Source organism: Nilaparvata lugens, chromosome X (assembly GCF_014356525.2).
Source record: "Nilaparvata lugens isolate BPH chromosome X, ASM1435652v1, whole genome shotgun sequence".
Lineage (NCBI taxonomy): Eukaryota > Metazoa > Arthropoda > Insecta > Hemiptera > Delphacidae > Nilaparvata > Nilaparvata lugens.
The window spans coordinates 27,176,590-27,201,801 of NC_052518.1; the positions used below are offsets into that span (position 1 = coordinate 27,176,590).

At 33.2% G+C, this 25,212-nt stretch overlaps 1 protein-coding gene across 4 annotated transcripts; it reads left to right on the top strand.

Moving 5' to 3' along the window:
• LOC111047156 (cysteine dioxygenase type 1) lies at nt 1–24,798 on the top strand. Of its 4 annotated transcripts, XM_039443105.1 has the most exons (8): nt 91–435; nt 1,932–2,049; nt 12,146–12,187; nt 14,737–14,966; nt 20,342–20,469; nt 21,404–21,532; nt 23,278–23,447; nt 24,524–24,792. In XM_039443105.1, exons 4-8 carry the CDS (start codon nt 14,749–14,751, stop codon nt 24,557–24,559), a joined length of 681 nt encoding a protein of 226 aa, XP_039299039.1. In that variant the 5' UTR covers nt 91–435; nt 1,932–2,049; nt 12,146–12,187; nt 14,737–14,748; the 3' UTR covers nt 24,560–24,792. The 4 variants fall into 4 exon arrangements, with proteins under 4 accessions (XP_022188521.1, XP_039299039.1, XP_039299038.1 ...); XM_039443104.1 differs by lacking the exon at nt 1,932–2,049 and having other exon boundaries at nt 24,524–24,798; XM_022332830.2 differs by lacking the exon at nt 12,146–12,187.
• Nucleotides 24,799–25,212: the final 414 nt, after the last annotated feature.

Consider the following 25,212-nt stretch of genomic DNA (forward strand, 5'->3'; position numbering starts at 1 on the left):
AGTGGAGAGAATGTAGTGAGTGAGAGAGTGAGAGAGAGGAAGGAGCAGTGACCTTGATGAGTGATGGATGTTTTTGTAGCACGGCACATTGTGTTTGAAGACGAACGGTGCAGTTACGGTCAAGAGCGTCGCCGGACATGTGACACAATACGCACTAGAATTTCGCGCTTTTTTATTCGAATGTTATCATGTTTTACCCATTACGCCGATCGAAGTGTAATGGAGGAGTGGAGCGGAGGCAGCGGATCCGTCAAGAAAACATGAACTTTTGACACTCAGCGTTTATCAGGAGCAGCACACATAACACTTTCGGCTTATTCTTATTCCAGTGGATGTACGAGCAACATTCGTGACGTACAAACTCTGCCAAACTATCACTCTTTTTATGAACAGTCGACTACTAGCAACTGCACAGAGGAGACCGCTCAAATAACGGTAAGTCTCAAGTTTGCATTAAAACTAGCAAAAATTGATAAAACTTACACTAATAGGCCTATTCTAGGATCTCTCCTTCATTGGAATCATATTGAAATGTTATTCATCCATATAAAAGTAAAGTATAGTAATAGAAGTATAATTTAATAAGTACTTTTTTTAGAAATCACCTTTTACAAAACAATAATCTTCTTAAAATTAAAAAACGATTGAAACTTAATTTAAATACTATGCATTTCGGGAAACTCATACCATCCTCGGGTGCAACCAAAATGAAATAAACGAACATCAATATTGACTAATTCAAAATTATAAAACATATGCCAAAAACATCACGCATGACTGTAATCTGATAACTATGGATTTTGGACCTACAATTTTATAATATGGTCGGAAATTGGATAGTGTGTCTCAGCACACATTACATTCAACTTATTATGACATTAAATTATCTAATATTTTATAGTTTTTAATCAGTCATTGATGTTTATTTATTTTACTCTAATTGCATCTGAGGATAAGATGAATGTCCTAAAATGCATACAATGTTTTAAATGGAATTTTAATAGTTTTGAGGAAATCAGATTGTTCTGTAAAAATAAGTAAGAGGTGATTCCCAAAAAAGGGTACTTATTCCATTTTATTCCTATTACTCAAAGTAGCCCTTGGTACTAATGTATATGTAATAGTATAGTAATATATTCGAGTTACATAGTCCCTCCATGATTGAAATTTCTAATTTCACAATACTAGTAATACTTTAATAGATTCAATTCATATTTCATGAATTAGTATAACTTTCAAATATTACAATATAATAGTATAGAGCTTATGCGGCCTGCTATACTTGTCGCTATCATTCTAGAAAATTCGTGACTGGTATTCTTGTACCATAATCCACTCATTGTCTATATGTCTGTAATTGAATCCATAGTAGGGGTTTGTCAATTTCATACAATTCACATGTCTAAGTTAAGTATTTTTGTGGATTGAATCTGGAAGCTGTAATTTATCATTGAAAATTAGAAAATCCACGTAATTACAAAATCGATTAATAACTATAGAACGATCCCAATAAGGAAATTATGTACAAAACAAGGACATAAGAAAAAATATTGTGAACGATTCTATTATACATTTAATCTATAATATTCTAGAATCGTTACCGATATTCAAAACAGAAAAATTTCGAATATTTTTGTAAGCTTTATTAATGAGAGATTAGATCAATATTATAGAGTTCATGAATGATGAATGATGAATGAATCTCCACTATTTCTACTATTATTGTTATGCTGAGAATACTGTAGCCTCCAGTTAAACAGAGATTCCACATTCCTTCAAACTATTAACGACTGTCATTCCATATCTTAGTACATGACAAGCTCTTAGTAAATTATCAAGTCACCAAGTTGTACTCAAGCTACAGAGGACCCAGATATATTTCACTGTCTTCTTCTACAAACAATTTAACCATGCTTTTTTTTGTGAAATAGTGAAAATCGAATCAATCATTCAGTAAAAAAAGATCAACTATCATGTTGATGAAGAAGAAGAAGAAGAAGAAGAAGAAGAATTCATGAATCAGTAGATTACAGATAGAGGATAAAATATGTAAGTACTCCAATAATGATGACTGGAAACCTACTCTGGGCATATATTTTTTGTGGGGGGGGGGGTCGAGGAGCCCGCATTAACCTCCTCAAAGTTATCAATAATATGGATGTAATAGACTGGAACCTGAATTATGTTCATGAATCCTGTGATATCTACCTACACTCACCTTCACAGTAAGATATGAATTATTAAACCCTCTTTGAATCAAAGGAAAAAATTGGACAGAAAATCCGAGTAGCCTCTACACCGCCCCCGCCCTAGATCATCCACTACTATCTGGATAGCATAATACTTTCTTAAGAATCGTTCATAAAGGTGCATTGAATACATGAATGTGATGCAGTTTCCGTCCATGATTCTTCGCGTTTCCTTCCATGATTTATTTGCGTAGTTACCTTCGCACCAATGCCATGATTACACAATGCCCTTCAATATGTTATATGTGTAAATCAATATGCTTAGCAAATCATTATGCTTTATACTTTATGCTTTATGCTTATGCAAGTATTGAGATTTTATAATCCATTAACAATAATGCATGGATGTTGGTATGTTCTGGGTGGAATTTCTTGTTCCAATAAGTATCTACGTTCTATAGAATGATATCTAGAAAAGAGGAGTTCGTGGATTGGTTTCAATCGTACCTTCATGAGAGAAAACAATTTATGTGTTTTGATGGTGATGAGAGTCCCTTTCAGGGACTTCAAAGAGGTATTCTCCAGGGATCAGTTCTGGGCCCCGTGCTGTTCCTGGTTTTCATCAATGACTTGTTTGGGGGACCTTTCAAAGGTAATGTTACAGCCTTTGCTGATGACACGGCTTTTATTGTGGCGAACCAAACTTGGAGAATCTTCAGTCCAGTAAGCAAGCATATCAGAATCTGTTATCTGTTTTCAGTTCCGGTTCATTAAGATTTCAATACATCAATTTTTCATAAATAATTATTTTATTTCTCGATGCTTCCTGAATATAAAGAGATAGCATTTTACAACACAAAATTTTCCCCAGTTCAAAGCACGGGTTACCTGCTAGTATTTAATAAATATTTCTGAACATAAATACAGATATTTGCAAAGAAATTGACAAGCTACTTGAGTGGCCTAACCAGCTGCGTTGGTAAAATACTAGTGGTCATTAAGTGGCCCCATCCGACCTCAGAGACAAAGCATACACAATTTTATTTAGAGCTGACTGAGACAGTAGGCCTACCCTCGTCCACAATAGTGGCCTACCGACCGCAAAGGGTTCAATATCAGTCTTGGGAAAAAATTTACTTCACCAATGTTTACATGTATTTGAATTTATATAGCACTAGCCAGCAGGCTCGCTTCGCTTGCCTTATCCGTCTAGCCAGAGGGCTCCGCCCCCTGGACCCCCCCGCTGGATCATCCAAAAATAGAATCAGCAGGCTCGCTTCGCTCATCTGTATTTTTCATTTGAGCTTTCTTCCTTCCATCAAAAGGTCAAAACAGACTTTCAGGCTCGATCACCAGCTTTCTTTGAATCATGTAGTGCAGGCTTGCAAAAATATTTATTTTTATCAGAATTGATAAATATACAGTTATTTATTGATTAGAGACTTGGTTAGGATATTATGAGAATTATTGTATTTAAGTCTAATAGTTCTTTGAAATTTGAAACAGGAATGATATGGAGAACTTAACAAACATCCATATCTAACCCTCTCAAGTTTGAATTTGCTTGAGAAATGTAGAAAAATGCATTGAAAACTCAACGAAAAACTTGAAAAAAGAAACTCTCAAAACAACTCTGAGGAACAACTCTTGGAGAACTCTGTGAAAGTGCCCGTATTGGGCGTATCTTTGACGTAATAGTCCTCTCAAGACATAATTTCAAGACCCTAGCTGAACTTATGTATGAAATTTGAACATCATGTGTCAATTAGTTCTTGAGAAGGCCTTGAAACGCAGGAGAAATGCTCAAAAACCGCCGATCTTGGGTGGAACTTGGGCGTCTTAACCTCCAATACAACATTTTTATACCTCAGCTGAACCTGTGTACGAAGTTTAAACATTTTTTTCCAATTAGTTTTTGAAAAAGCTGAGAAAACGCAAAAAACGCTGGAATAGTTATTTGTGCAACTAGTGCGCAAAGTGATAGTTTGCTGCACCGAAAGAAACGTTTACGCCCGAGCCGTAGGCGAGGGCGGAATGGCTTCTTGAGTGCAGCAGAGGAACTTTGCGCACGTATTTCACATTTAATTTTTCCTACAGTTACCATTGAATATGAGAAGTGGTTGATTGAATGATTATGGGTAAAATTATGGCTGAAATCCATCAAATGTTTGTGTGTGTATGATGCTGTCATTAATAGCAACTTTAATTCATTTAAAAATTAATAATCCAATTGAAGTTGAAAATTCTCAGCCAAAGTTCTCATTTTTATTCATTCAAGAATCAGGAAAAATACAGATGGAACAAAAACTTCACATTCAAAATACACGCCAACAAGCTGGCTGAACCGAGATGCAAGATGGCTGAACCGACAAGCGCGCGACCTAGCGGGAAGAATCGTACCTAAGTTTGTTTCATCCAGCTAAAAATTACTGAAACACGATTCAGAAATTTAGACTTTTGCTCAAATTAACGAGAAAAATGCTCAAAGTAAACTGAAAAATATTTATAAAAATAACATAGACAACAGAGAATATTTATTGTAGTATTGTTATGTTTTTTATTATTTTTATTTATATGAATATCGAACGGTATTCATTCAACCTCAAAATTCGAATTTTATAATGTATATTTGCTACTTTTCTCATTTCTTGGAGTTGAAATAATAATTATCAATAGAAAAGAACTATTATTTATTATTTCACGATGAGAATTCGTAAATGATGATTATTTAATTATGATTTGGATGAACATTATTCTTGTTTTGGATTTCTAGATTGGGATTTTATCATAAATGTAGAGTAGCCATTGAAATGATTTTTATCTAAATCTAACCACAGTCATTTTTACCAACTTAATTTTTGTTTTCGTGCACTAATCCTCCATATAACCCACCAACTATTTTGTGTTCCAGTAAGCAAGCATATCAGAATCTGTTATCTGTTATCTGTTTTCAGTTCCGGTTCATTAAGATTTCAATACATCAATTTTTCAATTTATTTGTCAGGTGTTCAGTACGTCAAGTTTTCAGTTTATCAAGTTTTTAGTCCTTCAAGTTCCCAGTCTGTTAATACTTTACTTGAGTGGTAATCGATCTATAATCTATAATATTTTATAGAAAAGAATTGGCTTATATATGTACGGAATAGGAAATATACAAATCAGACGCATCATCACGTCTGAACTACTGAGCTGATTAACTTGAAATTTTTCATAAAGATACTTATTAATAAACCGAGGATAGTTATATAGACCTGTTTTCATTCTTATTAATCAATAAATTTGAATTTATTAATAATTAAAACAAATTTATTCAATTAGTGACTCAAAGTTCATGCAACGACAAGAACCCAACTAAACAGGGCTTTCTCCAAATGATTCCATGGCACGATTGGTAGCACGCGCGATTCATGAATGAAAGGTTGCGGGTTCGAGACCAATCAAATTCTTTATTTGGCTGAAAATGTTCTACTCTCATGATGAATATCCACGTAATTTTGATGGAATAATAAAATGGAATAATAAATAATTATTTTATTTCTCGATGCTTCCTGAACATAAAGAGATAGCATTTTACAACACAAAATTTTCCCCAGTTCAAAGCACGGGTTACCTGCTAGTATTTAATAAATATTTCTGAACATAAATACAGATATTTGCAAAGAAATTGACAAGCTACTTGAGTGGCCTAACCAGCTGCGTTGGTAAAATACTAGTGGTCATTAAGTGGCCCCATCCGACCTCAGAGACAAAGCATACACAATTTTATTTAGAGCTGACTGAGACAGTAGGCCTACCCTCGTCCACAATAGTGGCCTACCGACCGCAAAGGGTTCAATATCAGTCTTGGGAAAAAATTTACTTCACCAATGTTTACATGTATTTGAATTTATATAGCACTAGCCAGCAGGCTCGCTTCGCTTGCCTTATCCGTCTAGCCAGAGGGCTCCGCCCCCTGGACCCCCCCGCTGGATCATCCAAAAATAGAATCAGCAGGCTCGCTTCGCTCATCTGTATTTTTCATTTGAGCTTTCTTCCTTCCATCAAAAGGTCAAAACAGACTTTCAGGCTCGATCACCAGCTTTCTTTGAATCATGTAGTGCAGGCTTGCAAAAATATTTATTTTTATCAGAATTGATAAATATACAGTTATTTATTGATTAGAGACTTGGTTAGGATATTATGAGAATTATTGTATTTAAGTCTAATAGTTCTTTGAAATTTGAAACAGGAATGATATGGAGAACTTAACAAACATCCATATCTAACCCTCTCAAGTTTGAATTTGCTTGAGAAATGTAGAAAAATGCATTGAAAACTCAACGAAAAACTTGAAAAAAGAAACTCTCAAAACAACTCTGAGGAACAACTCTTGGAGAACTCTGTGAAAGTGCCCGTATTGGGCGTATCTTTGACGTAATAGTCCTCTCAAGACATAATTTCAAGACCCTAGCTGAACTTATGTATGAAATTTGAACATCATGTGTCAATTAGTTCTTGAGAAGGCCTTGAAACGCAGGAGAAATGCTCAAAAACCGCCGATCTTGGGTGGAACTTGGGCGTCTTAACCTCCAATACAACATTTTTATACCTCAGCTGAACCTGTGTACGAAGTTTAAACATTTTTTTCCAATTAGTTTTTGAAAAAGCTGAGAAAACGCAAAAAACGCTGGAATAGTTATTTGTGCAACTAGTGCGCAAAGTGATAGTTTGCTGCACCGAAAGAAACGTTTACGCCCGAGCCGTAGGCGAGGGCGGAATGGCTTCTTGAGTGCATCAGAGGAACTTTGCGCACGTATTTCACATTTAATTTTTCCTACAGTTACCATTGAATATGAGAAGTGGTTGATTGAATGATTATGGGTAAAATTATGGCTGAAATCCATCAAATGTTTGTGTGTGTATGATGCTGTCATTAATAGCAACTTTAATTCATTTAAAAATTAATAATCCAATTGAAGTTGAAAATTCTCAGCCAAAGTTCTCATTTTTATTCATTCAAGAATCAGGAAAAATACAGATGGAACAAAAACTTCACATTCAAAATACACGCCAACAAGCTGGCTGAACCGAGATGCAAGATGGCTGAACCGACAAGCGCGCGACCTAGCGGGAAGAATCGTACCTAAGTTTGTTTCATCCAGCTAAAAATTACTGAAACACGATTCAGAAATTTAGACTTTTGCTCAAATTAACGAGAAAAATGCTCAAAGTAAACTGAAAAATATTTATAAAAATAACATAGACAACAGAGAATATTTATTGTAGTATTGTTATGTTTTTTATTATTTTTATTTATATGAATATCGAACGGTATTCATATTCAACCTCAAAATTCGAATTTTATAATGTATATTTGCTACTTTTCTCATTTCTTGGAGTTGAAATAATAATTATCAATAGAAAAGAACTATTATTTATTATTTCATGATGAGAATTCGTAAATGATGATTATTTAATTATGATTTGGATGAACATTATTCTTGTTTTGGATTTCTAGATTGGGATTTTATCATAAATGTAGAGTAGCCATTGAAATGATTTTTATCTAAATCTAACCACAGTCATTTTTACCAACTTAATTTTTGTTTTCGTGCACTAATCCTCCATATAACCCACCAACTATTTTGTGTTGCCATGTTGCAAATCTGGAGTGCAGAAAAATTTTTTCCCGCACTAGAGCGGAAAAGTGAATCTTTGCGTTCTGTAATTAGTGCAGGAATCATCACTTTTCAAGGTAACTGTAGGAAAAAATATTTTAAGCGTATATTTGGATTTTTTTTAAATCCGTTCTTAGTGCGTCTTTAGATGGCCAACTGAACAAACCTGCCAAATTTGAACGTTTTTGGTCCAGTAGATTTTTAGTTCTGTTAATTATGAAGTGAGTGAGTGAGTGAGTGAATGAATCAGTGACATTTTGCTTTGATTAATACTTTATATAGATAGATAGATTTTTCATCAAAATTATTGTGATATTCTACTGATAACAGAGACAGTATTCGATTATGTTCTCTGTTCTAATAATTATTGCAATATCAATGATAGTTCCTAGCATAAACAATTATTCTTAGCGCTAGGAATTAAACTCGTTAAATCAGTAATGACTATTAAAATAGTTTGAAATAGGCTATTCAATCAAGAAAAAATAGATTTGATAATTATAAAAATGAATGATTAACTTACAAGCACACTGATCTCATGGGAATATCATGTTCCTCACTATTATAATGACTATTATAATGAATAAAATTTTAGTGGAAAATATTGAACTAGTATATAACCCGAGCTCCGCAAGTGACTAATTAATAACTTTAAAATATCAAAACTTGACATAATGGAATCTTTAGGAATTTGAAATAGGCCTATAACGATCCTCGGTGAATTAGGATTCTATATGCATATGCAAAATTTCAAGTTAATCAGTCCAGTAGTTCAGACGTGATTGATGCGCCATACGTGAATCTCCTATCCCGTACGTGTATAAGCCAGTTCTTTCCTTTATTATAGTATAGATTTGTGAGAAAATGAAGCATGCTTTCGGATTGCTCGTGTTCAATTGTCAACTGTTGATAGTGGTACGTAATACCGAAAGTCGAAAGAACGTATATACGTAGACTTTGAGAAATTCATAATCAGTCATAATATCTAGTGAAGAATATCAATCGTGAGTCGTGAGTTACTTCAACTGAGTTATTCATAAAATTGCAAAAAATTATAGGAAGGAGAATAAGCCAAGGAATTTTCATAGTTGTCGAAATTATGACTTGAATACAGTATAATATGATCTATGATTAGACAAATATTTCACTACTGAACAGCTGAAACACCCAGTAGGCCTACTTTCACAATATGAAATCAACGCCTAAAATAGAACAATAGAATTCTACTCATTTATAAAATTCCAGATCTAGTCTTGAAATAGATTATTGTGTCTTTTATCAATACCCTTTCTATTTCGTTCAAGATGTTTTCCTGGAACTATATATAGAATTGAAAGTGTTACAATATTTACTGGCTTATACACTAATTTACATTAAATGACGATGATGCTAATTATTCAACGAATTTCACAAAGTATAAATAATTAATCAATGAGAATAAATATACAATGCAATTAGAATAACGATAATTCAATAATGTGATGTAACTTCATAAATCGGCGGTGTTTCTACAAATAATATTGTCGATTCTCTTAGAAGGATATAAAATATCCTTCCCAATAAAACACGACCGGGTTGTGATGAATTAGAGCTGTTGGGAATTATAACTCGAAGTAATGTTCAAATAAGAAACTCTACTCAATAGGTTAAAACTAGTTGATTTGAGTCTTAGAATTATGGGATGAATGAATGAAATATAGAATGATAGTGAATACAATATTGCATTAATAATTAAAATGAGATGAATGAAACAAATGTTATAGGGTGGGATTTAATTAAAATTTCAGAAATTGATTGGGTAATATTGACAAAATACAATAAAAAAGAACAGAAAATCTTGAGATGGGAAGATGGGAAGAACAGACGAAGATTATTCACTCAGCACCTGAATTATTATTATAATCAAAACTGAGAATGATTTGATTTGCAATTTCTTTTCTTTCCTCCGATTTGAAGAGATCTGTGTTTTGAAAAATACGTTTAGCAATCTCCTTTCTTCATTTTAGAATAGACGCATTATTGATAATAATTGGGAATTTTAAATGTATTTATTGGCAAGATAAAACAAAATATCACTACACATAGCTTACGTGAAATGAAATGTCTACAGTAGGCTTAACTCTATTGAAATGTTGTAAATCGTGCATTTTAAATGATATTCTAACTTTTGGAATAATAATATGCCTCAGAAATAAAATAAACTGTAAAATTTGATCAACTTCCTTGCTCATATTACCCAAACTTATAATTCTATACCGATACATACGAAATAATACTAATTCATTTAAATATAAAGAAAAATTAAAATCTAAGTAGCCTTTTGGAAATATTTTATCACATGTCCGAAACATTTTGTGATAAAATATTTCAAAAAGGGTACTGAGATTTTTATTTTTCTTTATATTTATATTACAAGTAGCCCTATACAGAAAAGAGATAATTCATTTATTACAAAATTCATATGAATGGTTTGAAAGGGAGATATTGAGTCCATAGTAGAGTTCACTAATAATATTTTTGAGATTGACAGTAATTATTTTCAATTTTTTTGTAATTGTAACTTTGACCTCAACTTTTTATGTTCAGGATTATCAACTTAGTAGCCTATGTGATTGCACATACCAAAAAATTTCTAGTCACTATCAACTATTAGTGTACATAATAATTATCCAAATTTGTATAGTTCACACATATCACTCAAAAAACTTTGCAAATTTTCTTTATAAGTGCCGCCGATAATGGTTGAATTGAATTTTTATTCTCTCCAAAATTGTGCAATTTCATCTTGAAATAATTTTTATAGGAAAATTTAGCATTAAAAGGTGATATAAGTTGGGGGTATGGAAAGATTTGGGAAAGAGCACGACCTTGATTAAAATATGTGGAAAAATACTTCGATTGGTGTGTTTTGCTATGTATCTGTGTTGTGCATGATGAGCCTATAATTGTACAGTGACATGGCATAATAGCTACGGTATTTTACTAATTATTGTCAATAATTGAGGAATACTTTCCCAACAAATGATAAAGAATGGTGTGGATAATCAGAGGATCCAACAAACAGTTAGAACTTTATTAATTTGTATGCACTCAATTAAGCCTATTTCAGTTCCTTCTCTCGAACTTCTCTACAAATTCAGTTTTGAGTCTACAAGTCCCAAAAAAGGAAAATCATAGGGATCTTTCACTGCTATGTTCATAACTTCTATATCTACTGGACGGATAAAAACATTTCGAGAGATCTCATCCACTTATAGAAATGAAAAGAAGTACCTTTTGCAGTAGTTCATAACTTCTACATCTACTGGACGGATAAAAACATTTCAAGAGATCTCATCTACTCATAGAAATGAATAGAAGAGGTACCTTCCGCTGTAGTTCATAACTTCTACATCTACTGGATGGATAAAAACATTTTGAGAGATCTCATCCACTCATAGAAATGGATAGAAGAGGTACCTTTTGCAGTAGTTCATAACTTCTACATCTACTGGACAGATAAAAACATTTCGAGAGATCTCATCCACTTATAGAAATGAATAGAAGAGGTACCTTTTGCAGTAGTTCATAACTTCTACATCTACTGGACAGATAAAACCATTTCGAGAAATCTCATCCACTTACAGAAATTAATAGAAGAGGTACCTTTCACAGTAGTTCATAACTTCTACATCTACTGGAAGGATAAAAACATTTCGAGAAATCTCATTTCGATCGGTCTTAAGGCCCGGACTGTTCAGTCCCGGCTTCAGGGCCGATCGAAACGTGTATGGTGTCGCCTCAAGACGAAAAGTGGTCTCAAGGCCAGATTTCGGCCGCACTGGAATCCAGTGAGGCCCGGCCTCAAGACGGATTAATGTTAATTGCTCTTGAGACGGAACTGAACATAAATGGGGAAACCTGGTTTAGTCTTAAGGCCAAAACACCCGCTCTTCCCCCTCCGCCATATTTTCTATCCTCGGTCAACACGTTTTGCACGTGTTATGGTTAGCAAAATTATTCTAAAAAACGATTTGTTGAAAAATCGATTTTGGATTTGCATTTGATTTTCTTTTCAAACGTTAGTTTTAGTATCTTCTTTTGTTTTGATTGAACTGTATACTGTACTTAATGTTGTGTTAAGGATACATATTTGGGTCATTACCTGTTGTTTCCGATGTGATATTGTGAATGAATAAATATATAAATAAAATATCGTTTTTTTTTTTGAGAAAGTCGATATTCATTTTTCATCCCTAGTTGTGTCTCAGTGTGAGTAGGAGAAAGTTAATAGTCACAATAAAACCCCGTTTTTTTCAGGTAACGCATACTGCACTGATCATCCCCCAGTTTTGCTTCAGAGTAAGTTGAATAGTTGAGGAATCAACAATCCCCCAAGCACTCAAGCAGTAGGGTCGTTGTGTGTGTGTGTGTGTGTGTGTGTGTGTGTGTGTGTGTTTGTGTGTGTGTTTGTGTGTGTGTGTGTGTGTGTGTGTGTGTGTGTGTGTGTGTGTGTGTGTGTGTAGAGTTTTGTGTGTGTGTGTGTGTAGAGTTTTGTGTGTGTGTGTGTGTGTTTGTGTAGTAGTGGAGTGTAGAGTTTGGTGGTGTTTTTGGAGTGTTGCATCACATTCGGCTGAATAAATTATCTGCTGAGGCTGGTATGATAATATAATATGATTATCATATTCCTATTTTCATATTACAGTATAATATTCCTATTATAATAGTTGTAGTTGATCACATGAAATGAGATAAAAATTAGATTTCGTATTTTCCTTTCTGTTCAAATACGGTAATAATGATAATATGATCAACTATGACAATAGAAATATTACTGTGTAATACCTGTCTAAGGAGATAGAGAAATAGTAGTGATTTGAAAAACTCAATATTGATTCTTTTATGAAAAATCAGGTGTTATAGTCTGTGTAAAATAAGTTGAGACATCCGAAAAAATTACAAGGTTGCCAATTGGTGTAAATTTGCAAATTTCCAATTCAACGTCGTAATTGGATGTAGAATATCAACCCCGATATCCTAGTAGTGCTAAAAAAGTTTCAGGGTTGAAGGATTAAATGGAAATTTAACTTTTATGATAAAATTGGAAACATAGCGAAGATTTGTTTTTCTTTTGAATATCACTTCTCTCAGAATCATGGGGCGTCGTAATGCGTAATAATTTTATTATGGACACTGCACACACTATAACTGCAATAGCTTGTAAGTCTTAAATAGATGACATGTCGTCTTGAACTGAATACACTATCACAGAATGTATTGCACTAAAATTTCACAAATCTGCACTAAACAACGCCCACCTTCCAATAGAGCTACCGCGCGACTGTATACGCTTCGGCCGTAAGGCCAACCGGTACGTAAGTGGGGAGACCGCCATTGAAAATTCCGGGCCTTAAGACCGATCGAAACGTGTATGGTAGGCCTTAGAATTTGGATTCCAGCATCAGCAGCTTCAATTCACTTGAAATATGACATAAATAGCGATTAGGGTATATTTTTATGAGAATTGAACTTAATAAAATACTTCACATGGACAACGATTTCTTTTGATATAATGATGTTGATATCTACAGACTACGGTGTTGTGGGGATGAACTTATCAAATTGCTAGACAGATTGGCATTTCTTGATGTCTATTGGGTGGGATTATCTTAGTTGAAGAGATGGAATCAAATATATTATGATATGAGTTTAAAATAAGTTATTTTTATTTGTTATTTTTTATACGGATGGTGCCCACATGCGTTTCTTACAAGTGCGTGGGTAATGGAAAGTGCGTTGGTGAATTGATGAGATGATCATCAATGTCCATCCAACTCACGAACCAGGCGGTGCTAGCAGACCGAAGTTTGTAACGATCCTTAATCAATTACTACTAGACCCACAATGGAAAGTGCGAGGGTGATTTGATGAGTTGATGGTCCATATGTCCACCGGCGGGATTCGAACCCGTGACCAGGTAGCGCTAGCAGACTGAAGGGGGGGCAACGCCTTAGGGCCATATTTTTCAACCCAATCAGCCAATCGGAATGCTTCCTTCCCTGTCGACTCAAAAAACGCCTGAAAACGCCTCTGGCTATGAAAGTGTAACTAAAAGTAACAGTGCATGGGCATTGATCAATTAGAGCTGTCAAGTGTGAAGGAGTGATAAATTTTTATAGTGTGAAACCACCTATAACTTTAAGCTAGATGATAGAACTGTTCATTCACCAAAGTGTTAGATTGCTTAAACAATTATTGTCTGGCCCTTAGCCGTCTCGGCTATCCTGGCCAGCTATTTGTTTTACCTATTGACTTTATAATGGTTATGAATTTCAAATTGCTCCATGGTGTGTAGCTTATTAAATCCTCTTGTCCCTTGTTCTTTTTTGTATGTTTTTGCAGTAGGCAGTAGACGGAATATATATAAATTGGTGTCTATGTTGGTATTTTGTGATTCTGTCAAAGTTGGTGGACGACAAATGTGGATTCTGTTAGTAGCTTCTAATCGTAAATCTTGTTTGTTATATTATTTGTGACTCAATTATCATCCTATTTTCGTTCATTTGAAAGTTATGACAGTCTAATCAATTCAGTTTATACATTCCTAGAAGTTCAAGCTTACATTATTGTCTAGCTCCCTTTTTATTATTAATTTGGTTTTGATTCATTTTCTAAATGCGAAGTGATTCGTCTTGAGAGTCTTCTGTGTTTTAGTTTCTCTCAAGCTTCAAGTTCATAATCTATTTTTATTGAATCTATAATGTTTCTATTGTTGAATGGTTTTTGTTTGAGAGATGAGTGTGATAATATAATAATCGATTGAGCTTAATATAGAATATTGCATTTCTAACCTTGCTGAATGATTCTGTAAATTTTATTTATTTATATAATTTTGTAAATTTTGTTGATAGACTTAACCAGAGATGATAGAGCCTTCAATCACTGAGTATGGAGTTATACTTAAGAGCAAGTCGGAGAAGCAGAAGCCGCCTATTTGCTCATCTCTCAATCAATTGATTGAAGAACTGCACGCTGCTTTCTCAGAGGACAGTGTCAACGTTGAATATATCCATGAGTTAATGTCATCTTACAAAAGCAACCCCCTCGAATGGAGAAAATTCGCCAAATTTGATCGTTATAGGTGAGAATACACAAGTATTTTAAATCTACATATCTATAATTGAACATATATTTGAGATATTAACAATAATATATATTAATTTTATAATATATTGTGAAATAAATATCGTGGAATTCATAGTGAAACTGATTGAACTCCACCTTCTTGATATACCTATATAGTAAGAATATTATACAACAAGTAGAAGGGAACAGTATTATGTTATCACATATATATGGCAGCCGCATATTACTATAATATCGAAGATCTAATCATGAATGAAGTAGCAATTGCTGCTTACCATATCTTCAAAGTTATGGTAGAAGATCTCAGTTTCTATCACATGCGATTTTCTATCACTATCACTAGGAATATAGCTATCATACTATTCCATCATTATTTTCTTCTTTCTCACTAGGAACCAGTAAAATATGGGATACCAGCATTATAACAAGTAGCCTAACGGTCCAATTCCTAAGCGACGAATGTATTAACGGCTGAAGTCTGTTACTGTATGTTATTGTAGTCTATATATAGCCCAGTCAATGAAGGTTCGAAAAAGCAATTTCAATCCGAAAATTAAATAAAAGCTGAATTTCTCACCATCGATAGACCCCTCCCAGAGGATCATTCCCCCGAAAGTCCCAAGAAATCCCCCTGGAGCTTTCCCACCCAGCCACCTAAAACATGAAAAATGCAGGTAATCACGGAAAATCCAATATCTCTGTAACCATTGATCGGGAAGAGTTCTATTATATGTCATTCGATTCGTTATATAATGGACTACAATATTAGTACTATTTATTTTTTCAATAAAGCGAACAGTTTTCTTGATAAAATAGTATAAATGTAAAAATTTAGGGGGGTTGCGATTTTATTTTTTTGTTTTCTCCGATTAGCTTCGAAGCAAGTGATTTAAAAGAAAAATGAATCTCATAATTAATGTAGCCACTTCCATTGCGAATCCACTGATGTATTTTGTTACGTATTTGCGATTTGATTTGACGCCGTGGAAGGGGAAACAGCCGACGCGGTACAGCGCGGCTCAGTCTCTTCTCCATAGTAAACAGTAAATCAATAATTATCTCTGTAACCATTAATCGGGGAAAGATCTATCATATGTCATTTGATTCGTTACATTATCGACTACAATATTAGTCGTATTCATTATCTCAATAAAACAAACAGTTTCCTTGATAAAATAATATTTATGATAAAATTTATAGGTTTTTCAATTTGATTTTTTTGTTTTCTCCTATTAACTTTGAAGCAAATGATTTTAAAGAAAAATGAGCCAAATTATTAATTTTTCATTGCAAATCCATTGATGTGTATTGTTATGTATTTTTGATTCAATTTTACGCTGGGAAGCAGCCGACGCGGCTGCGGCTGTGTTTCTTCTTGTTTGATTACTCTTTTTAATTCAAATACTTGATAATGGAATGAATGTCATCGGATCGTGTGAACAAAGAAAATAAAAGGGTAGGTATTCAATAAAATGGAAGTAAAGATTTTATAAAATGAAAGTTAAAGTTATTTGAAACAAGTAACAACATTTCTAGTAATAATGCAACTTTTTCCTATAAGTACGAATTTCAAGGCTCTCAAAATGACTTTTTCCCAATCACAAGCAGAAACTCCAATGATCATCATAATAGTAATTTAATGACAATTGTTCGTATTGTTCATTGTTTGACGTAAAATAAGCTACATCCTTAAGGTAATCAACTCGTTTAGGATTATTATGTTTATGAATGAAAGCGAGACTGTGATAAGTCAAACTAAAATATAAACATTATATACAATGCATATCTCTGATCAACTCAAATTAAAAACTATAGTATCAAGCCGAAATTAATTGAGCAACTGAATTTCAAAGTGACTATCCACTGTTCAATTAGCACTGTGATTTCCTGTTACTTCCAAATGGATTAAATTGCTTGACTCTCCAATGTAACAATTATTGTGAAAATACAAATGGAATGTGAACGTCATCCAAATAGCATTTAAATTTGAATCTTCAGATCATGAAATTCATAACAAACTAATTCTTGAGAGAATAGTGATGAATTGCAAACAGTGCATGTAACATAGATACAAGCGATACAATGAAAAACGACATCGATTAATTTAATACTGGGCTTATCAAATTTATATTACCGTACCTTCAAGGTTTTTAAAATGTAAAACTAACATTTTCAATTTTCTTTACTGGAGCAAAACATCAATAGAAAATGAAGGAGAGCCCATCATAACCACAAAATACTTGTACTAAAATTCACTTGAACGAACTCACTTCGACCCTCCAACGATCACAATGAACTAGAATGCTGTGAAAACTATAATATTGATAATCAGATACCGTACATTTTTCAAATATATTCACCTAACTCACTGAATCTGTGAATGCCAAGCCATAAGAAATCATGTTCAATAGATTTAATTTGAATGCTTAAACATATAAATAAAAATTGGTCTATTCTTTTGGTGCCCGAAGCAAAATCAATGTTATCGGTTTATTATCGGAATATTATTAATCAACATTAATCGACATCAAGAATAGCTTCTGCCAACCTTGTCATTCCAGTATGATTCTGCTCATGCTTTACTTCCATTATTATAGAGGTCTCATTGAGGCCCTTGTATAATGAATGATAAGATGAGTGGAGTTGAGGCATGATGTGTTAACAAATAATAGAATATGATGAATCATCTTTCAATATTCATCCAATACGGTAGGCTACTTTGTACTTGGTTCATGATTCTTCACGAATTTTCCATCTCCAATGGACTGTACATTTAGTTTTAAAAAAATTGAATATTCAATTTTTTATCCTACTTGTTCAACTTATCACTTATCACTTTATCACTCTCGTGATTACGAGAGTAGAATGTAAAACACTTTCGTGATTTTTCTACTTCGTATAAATGCTTACTCTTCCTTAATTTGTATGTTTGCATGGCATTCATCTTTAGAATATACTGAATTTTTATATTGGAATGTTTAGATATGTAGATTCAACTAGTAAGAATGGAAGATGAGCTACTTTTACAGAGAGAATCATAGAAAGTTTCAACTCAACAAGCCCAATGTATAAGTTTTATGCCTCAGCCGTCATATATATTTTGTCTTAACTGTTGATATATTATCAACTTGGCTTGGAGAATATTAACTGTGGAAAACAGCAAACACTGCACGCTATGATTTTTCAGGAAATTGCCACTGTTAACACTATTGTAATATATAATTTATCTCTGTTTTTGACATTCATAACTTATGATGAATTGTAACATAGATTGATGATCATACACACATATATATGCTTTATCATACATGGGCCTTACATGCTTTATCGCATATATAAGCCATTTATCATATTATGTAATAGTAAGAATGAATATCTTATCGGTTGCAAACAATATCTTTTCTGTAATAGAATGCATGATTAAGCACATATATAACAACAAAATGATGAGTTAATTATCACATTTCAATCAAAACATAAACATCAATAATGATGACTGTATTATTGTAATAGTGGCATTATAATAATTAATTCACGTAGAAAATATTGATTTCCTGCAATGACAGCTGAATTGCTGTAATCAACTTGGTTGAATCTCGAAAATTATAGTATTTAGAATTGAAAAGTGATAATTTAGTTTTAGCGCATGTCAAGACAATAGAAGAAATTGACTGTTTCGAGCGCCATAGTGTAAGATGCAACTTAGAAAACAGTAGGCCTACTAGGTAAATTACTGTTTAGTATGATGAAGAGAGTAAGCCGTGCCGTGCCACGTCGGCTGCTTCCCCTTCCACAGCGTGAAATTGAATCACAAATAGATAACAATACACATCAATGGATTTGCAATGAAAAATTAATAATTTGGCTAATTTTTCTTTAAAATCATTTGCTTCAAAGTTAATCGGAGAAAACAAAAAAATCAAATTGAAAAACCTCTAAATTGTATCATAAATATTATTTTATCAAGGAAACTGTTTGTTTTATTGAGATAATGAATACGACTAATATTGTAGTCGATAATGTAACGAATCGAATGACATATGATAGATCTTTCCCCGATTGATGGTTACAGAGATAATTATTGATTTCCTGTTTACTGTTTACTATGGAGAAGAGACTGAGCCGCGCTGTACCACGTCGGCTGTTTCCCCTTCCACGGCGTCAAATCAAATCGCAAATACGTAACAAAATACATCAGTGGATTCGCAATGGAAGTGGCTACATTAATTATGAGATTCATTTTTCTTTTAAATCACTTGCTTCGAAGCTAATCGGAGAAAACAAAAAAATAAAATCGAAACCCCCCTAAATTTTTACATTATATATATTTCATCAAGAAAACTGTTCGTTTTATTGGAAAAATGAAGAGATCTGATATTGTAGTCCATAATGTAACGAATCGAATGACATATAATAAAACTCTTCCCGTATAATGGTTACAGAGAAAATTGATTTTCCGTGATTACCTGCATTTTTCAACTTTGAGGGTGGCTAGGGGTGAAAGCTCCAGGGGGATTTCTTGGGACTTTTGGGAGAATGACCCTCTGGGAGGGTTCTATCGATGGTGAGAGATTTAGCTTTTATTTAATTTTCGAATCGAAAAAACATTTATTGACTGGGCTAATAATTATGTCAACTATAGCAGTAAGAAAGTAGCCTTGTCATGAAAACTAACCCGCGCAGGTGAAACTTTGGCCGAGACACACGAGGTTTTTTTCTGCTTGTGTGTGGGTAATGGAAAGTACGTTGGTGAATTGAGATAATCAAACGTCCATGCCACCGGCGTGATTCAAACCCATGAACCAGGGGGTACTAGTAGACCGAAGTTTGTAAAGATCCTTACTACTGGACCAACTCGGCCGGCAAAAATATCAAATCTTATTTTCTTTCAATTAAAGATTGGCCTACACTCTTCCATTGTTCTAGGCTACAACATAATTCTAACCTAATTAGCTTATTTGCACATTGGACACATGAATTAGATGCAATAGTCAGTTGAATTCATATAGGCTTTCTTGTTGTTTTTTAGATTGGGATAAATTCATTCTTTATTTTATTATACGTTATAAGATTCATCTAGTATACGGTACCTACCACTCATCTATAGTATTGCCAAGAGGCAATCTCACATTCAATGACAATGCACTTCATTGATATAACAAACTCTTACTATATTTCATCCTTTTGATCAATAATTGTATTTGAATACTCCACCAATAACGCATCAAACAAAGAATGCCTAAAACTGGAATCGGCTTCATATATTCTAGGTAAATGTTATTTAGAAATGTATGAATTTGGAAGATCTCGAAATATGAGTGCATCCTAATCGCTACCACTTGAAACAATATACAAAAATCTTTTTTTCAGGTATACAAGGAATCTAGTTGATGAAGGCAATGGTAAATTCAATCTGATGATATTATGTTGGGGTGAAGGCCATGCGTCAGCAATTCACGACCATGCTAATGCTCATTGCTTTATGAAAATGCTACATGGTGAGTGCCCTCATTAAATGGAAACTAGATTTGTTTTATTATTTAAATTCTTATTTTGAATAACCTACCGTTAATTGATAAGTATACTGTGAATGAATAACGATTTACTCCACAACTATACATTTCGATCATCAAAATAGCCAACACACATAACATATGATGAAGCAAATCTACCTCAATTTCACTAGTAAAAATCAAATATGTCATTCAAGTGAAAGATTTCCAAGAATAAACTACCTACTTTTAATTTCTATCATTCAATTTCTTACACTACTTCGCAAATTTATGTTACTGTAACAGATGAGAAACACATTGATCCAAAATGTAATGATTTTTTCGCCCTATTAACGCCAGCTTATTGAAATTGTCGGCTCAAAATTGAATAGAGACTAGCTGGATTGTGAATTCAAATCCTCCAACTGATGTATCGATAATTTACAACTTCTATTGATAATAATCTGCGTTATTAACGGATAAAAATGGAAAACTATGATAAAATAAAGAAAATTTTCAAGTAAAAAATTAAAATTAATGAATTTTTACTGGGGAAAATAGAATAGACAAAATTAAATTTTTGAAAATATTACTATCATTGGGTTGCGTAATAATGATTGAGTCATTCTGTAGAACAATTATTATATGGATATCTGAAAACAGTGTTGAGTTGAATTGATTAATTTCGAATTGAAAACAATTACATAAGAAACACAGAGTAGAGAATGATAAAAAATTATCAAGAAACCATTGCAGCATTATCCATAGGTTGAATAATAGCCAACCAATTATTGTGATTGATAGAAATATGACCAGTTAGAATGAATGGAGATCCATTATATTCTAAAATGAACGTCTATTTTTAAAAATAATATGTTGTAATAATTTGCTTCCGAGTAGATTAGAAATGAGATATGAAGAGTTTCAAAAATGTTTACAGGTCAGCTTGAAGAAATAAGGTTTGCATGGCCGGACGAAGATGATAAAACAGATATCCCAGAAAACGAAAAAGGCCTCAATGAGCTATCAAGGACAAATTTGAAAACAAATCAAGTCTGCTACATAAATGGTGAGTGTTGAATAGACAGATATAATTTTAACAAATAGGTATATTAATATTTTTTCTTATCTATTTCAATTTTTTCCTAATTGTCCTTCAATTTATTACTTAATTATACCTACATTTGTAAACTTATTTATTATGGTCTAAATTCATCTAAAAGTTTAAACATGAATTATGATACACTATTTTTTAATCTTGAAAGCAGAAATCTTTCTCTCACTGGTTGAGTGTAATAATTCTACTGCTACTGAATGTTACTACTATTATTTCTAAACAAGCATGTATGAAAAATGTTAGTGTTTTTAGAGAATAGATCAACAAGAAAAATAACTAACATCAACAAAGACATCAACATCAAAAAGAATAGATCAGCAACAGCATATAAAAGTAACTTCTGAAAACATTTAAAAATGATCATTCATTTCAATTATTCTGTGATAGTTTATTGAAAAAGACATGCCTTAATAATAATTACACTTAAAACATATTGGACTGCTATTTACACACTCGTGTCATTTCTTTATTGGTACCGATGCTTTATAAGCTTGATATAAGCTTGAGTTAGACAGTAGACACTATTCCTGCTTTTTAGTGCGTTCTTGTGAATAAAATATAAGTTCAATCCCAGAGAAACGCCACATACGGTGGTCTTCTGTAACAAAACTTTTATAGGTTTCTCCATTCGAGAAACGTCGAATAATTTTCCAATCTATGTTGAAAGCTCAATGATGTTTTTGAATATGTATTCAACGTTGGATGTAGAATATAGTAGAAAAGCTCTCAAATTTATGATAAAAAAAATAATAAATAAAAATACTTTGATAAGAGAAATCTTGGATTCAAAAATGGATTTCAACTTAAAAGACCCATTGATGCGTTGATAACTGACAGTTTTTAAGAGCGATCTCTGACATGGAAGTGCGATTTCTGTTTTAAACCTCTTTATTATAAAACTATACTTATTCAAGCATTTATTTATTTATTAATATGATGAAAGTTTGCATTTGCTTATTGTCATGTTTGCTGAATTTTAGTTCAAGTTAGAAATAGACCTTCTTTAACTAGATTTTGTAATTGACAAGTCACTAGACAAATGAGTAACACTCAAATGTGATGTAATGTGATAGTTTAGTAAATAAATACATTGGTTTAAAACTAGAATTTTAGAATACTGAAGTAGAACTGTTCCGTCATTTTCAGTAGATAATTAGCCAGAATAATGGATTGTTTGAAACCGCAACATATATGTCTTTTTTGGAAAAAAAGTAATTTGTAATACCGTATTTAATTTTATAACCTGATAGAATTATATTCAGTCACTGATATGTATTATTTTATTGACCTCGGTATCAGTATGTACCCACCTAAAGCAGTAGAGATTTTCTCAACCATCTCATCACTCATGAGCCAGTTTATATTGTAATCTGCATAAATAAAGCACTCAATCAATCATCATCCGTTTCATTACCGATGTAAAAGTCTGGAGCTTATGTGGGCATCATCCTCAACAAAAAATTATCTCCTAAACCGATGCAAAACAAACGTGTCATACCTGTGAGAGTATATTTTCTTCTGCCAAGTTCTTAAATAATGTATTTATTTCAACGGTAAAAAACTGATATATCTATCTTGGATCTACCATGACAACATAATAAAGTATACACCTATCTACCATAGGTGTATGGTATATCCATATATTTAACATACTGCAACACCACACATCTTCACTTATATTTTGGTGCTCTGTTCAGATTCAATGGGATTGCACCGCGTTGAAAACCCAAGCCACAGTGACACTGCAGTCAGCCTTCACCTCTATTGTCCACCTTTCGATGCTTGCCAGGTTTTCAATCAACGCACTGGACAAAAATCAAAATGCAAAGTCACCTTTTGGTCGAAATTTGGAACAAGGAAAAATGCCGTAAGTGCACGTGCAATACATTTTATTCAATGGATTGCATAAGTAGTCATTATTGAACTGCGGATAATTCGCATAACACCTGCATTTCGACACAAAACTCATCCGATAATCAAACACAGATCAAATTGAATCTCAATCTATCGATTAAGATAACTCAATTCATCTAAAATAGTTGTATAGCCTACAATTTTATTTTATTTTTTTGCTGTCATGTAACCCATGTCAGAAGTGATTATTGAACATGATTTACGGTATGGAAAAAATGTCCGTTACATACTTGGATTATTTTCCTTAAAATATCATATAGCATCCCACTAAAGAGTATATGTGTCTGGATAAGATGAAAACACAAACACTACCGTTATGTCCAAAACGGTTTTTGTGCTGTTTTGTTTACATGAGTTACCTATGTCAAGTATCATTTCTAATAATACAGATAACGGTGATAATAACTTGATTGGGAAAAGTATTGCGTGCAACTGATGTGCAAACGTTTCGCCTATCTCGATAGATGGCCATACTCAGCAACGCTTTATTCAGCCAAATTCTATCTCGTTTGGCAATGACCGGTTTTGCACAAATAGCTATTTTCACGTTCAAGACTGAAGCCACAGTTCGAAACTCCGATTGCTTGGGTCATCGCTGTCCCTTGTAACTTAGCACTGATCCTGCAAAGTACGGCAAAGGTGGTTCAAGTGCTTTTCCTATTTCAGAACAAATTAAATTAGGCTATCTATACTATAATAAAGGAAAGAACTCGCTTATACACGTACGAGATAAGAAAATTATGTTTGACGCATCATCACGTCTGAACTACTGGAATGATTAACTTGAGCATATAGATTCTAACCGAGGATGGTTATAGGCCTATTTTCGATTCTTCAAGATTTCATCACGTCAAGTTTTAAAAAGGCCTTTGCGGAGCACCAGTTTTTTGACAACAAAAAATACAGATTCATTCTTCAAATAATCAAATTTCATTACAGTTCTATTTCTACTGCAGCTCCTGTGTCATTTAGTAGCCTGTAATAAATGTTCATTTTCTATCTATGAAAAACATATTTTTATTGTTTCAGGATGATGAATCTTGCCGTCAACCAGAGGACGTATAGTTCTCCAGTTTGCGATGACTAAACTCAAATTATCGATGTATCAGTGAATAATGTCTATTTTAAAAATCATTAGGTTGTGTATGATGATATTACAATGGTTTACTATAGCTTTAAAACAACATCAAATACGTAAAGTTTTATGAAATTGAATGCTTTGCATTAGTTTTATCAAATTGGATGTTATGCATGTGACAATTTTTTTTAAAGAAACGAATAAATAATGTGATATAAAGTTAAAATGTTATTGTGAGATAGTGTCTATCCTAAATAATGTCTCATGAGTGCACCAAAGTTGGAATAGAACCGATACTTAGGTGCATTATTTCGATTGAATATCAATAAATTGATATTATGATAATTCAAAAAGACAAGAAAGTAGATAGCAGCTTTTAGCATTAACATTTCAAAGAAAATTCTTTTGCAAATTGGAAATGCTTTACCGGTTTAGAGTAACCGTCCACTGGAACCGTATTCAACCGATCCGTTCGGCCGTTGGATCGGACGAATCTGCCGGCCATTAATTCGGCCGAATATGGTCGTCCATATACGTATACGTCAGTCTGGTTGCAAATTATTGAATTAACTACTATCATAGGGGTACGCGCCACCTTAGCCCTCCGACACACCCAGAACCTGACAGGAGTGAACAGCGA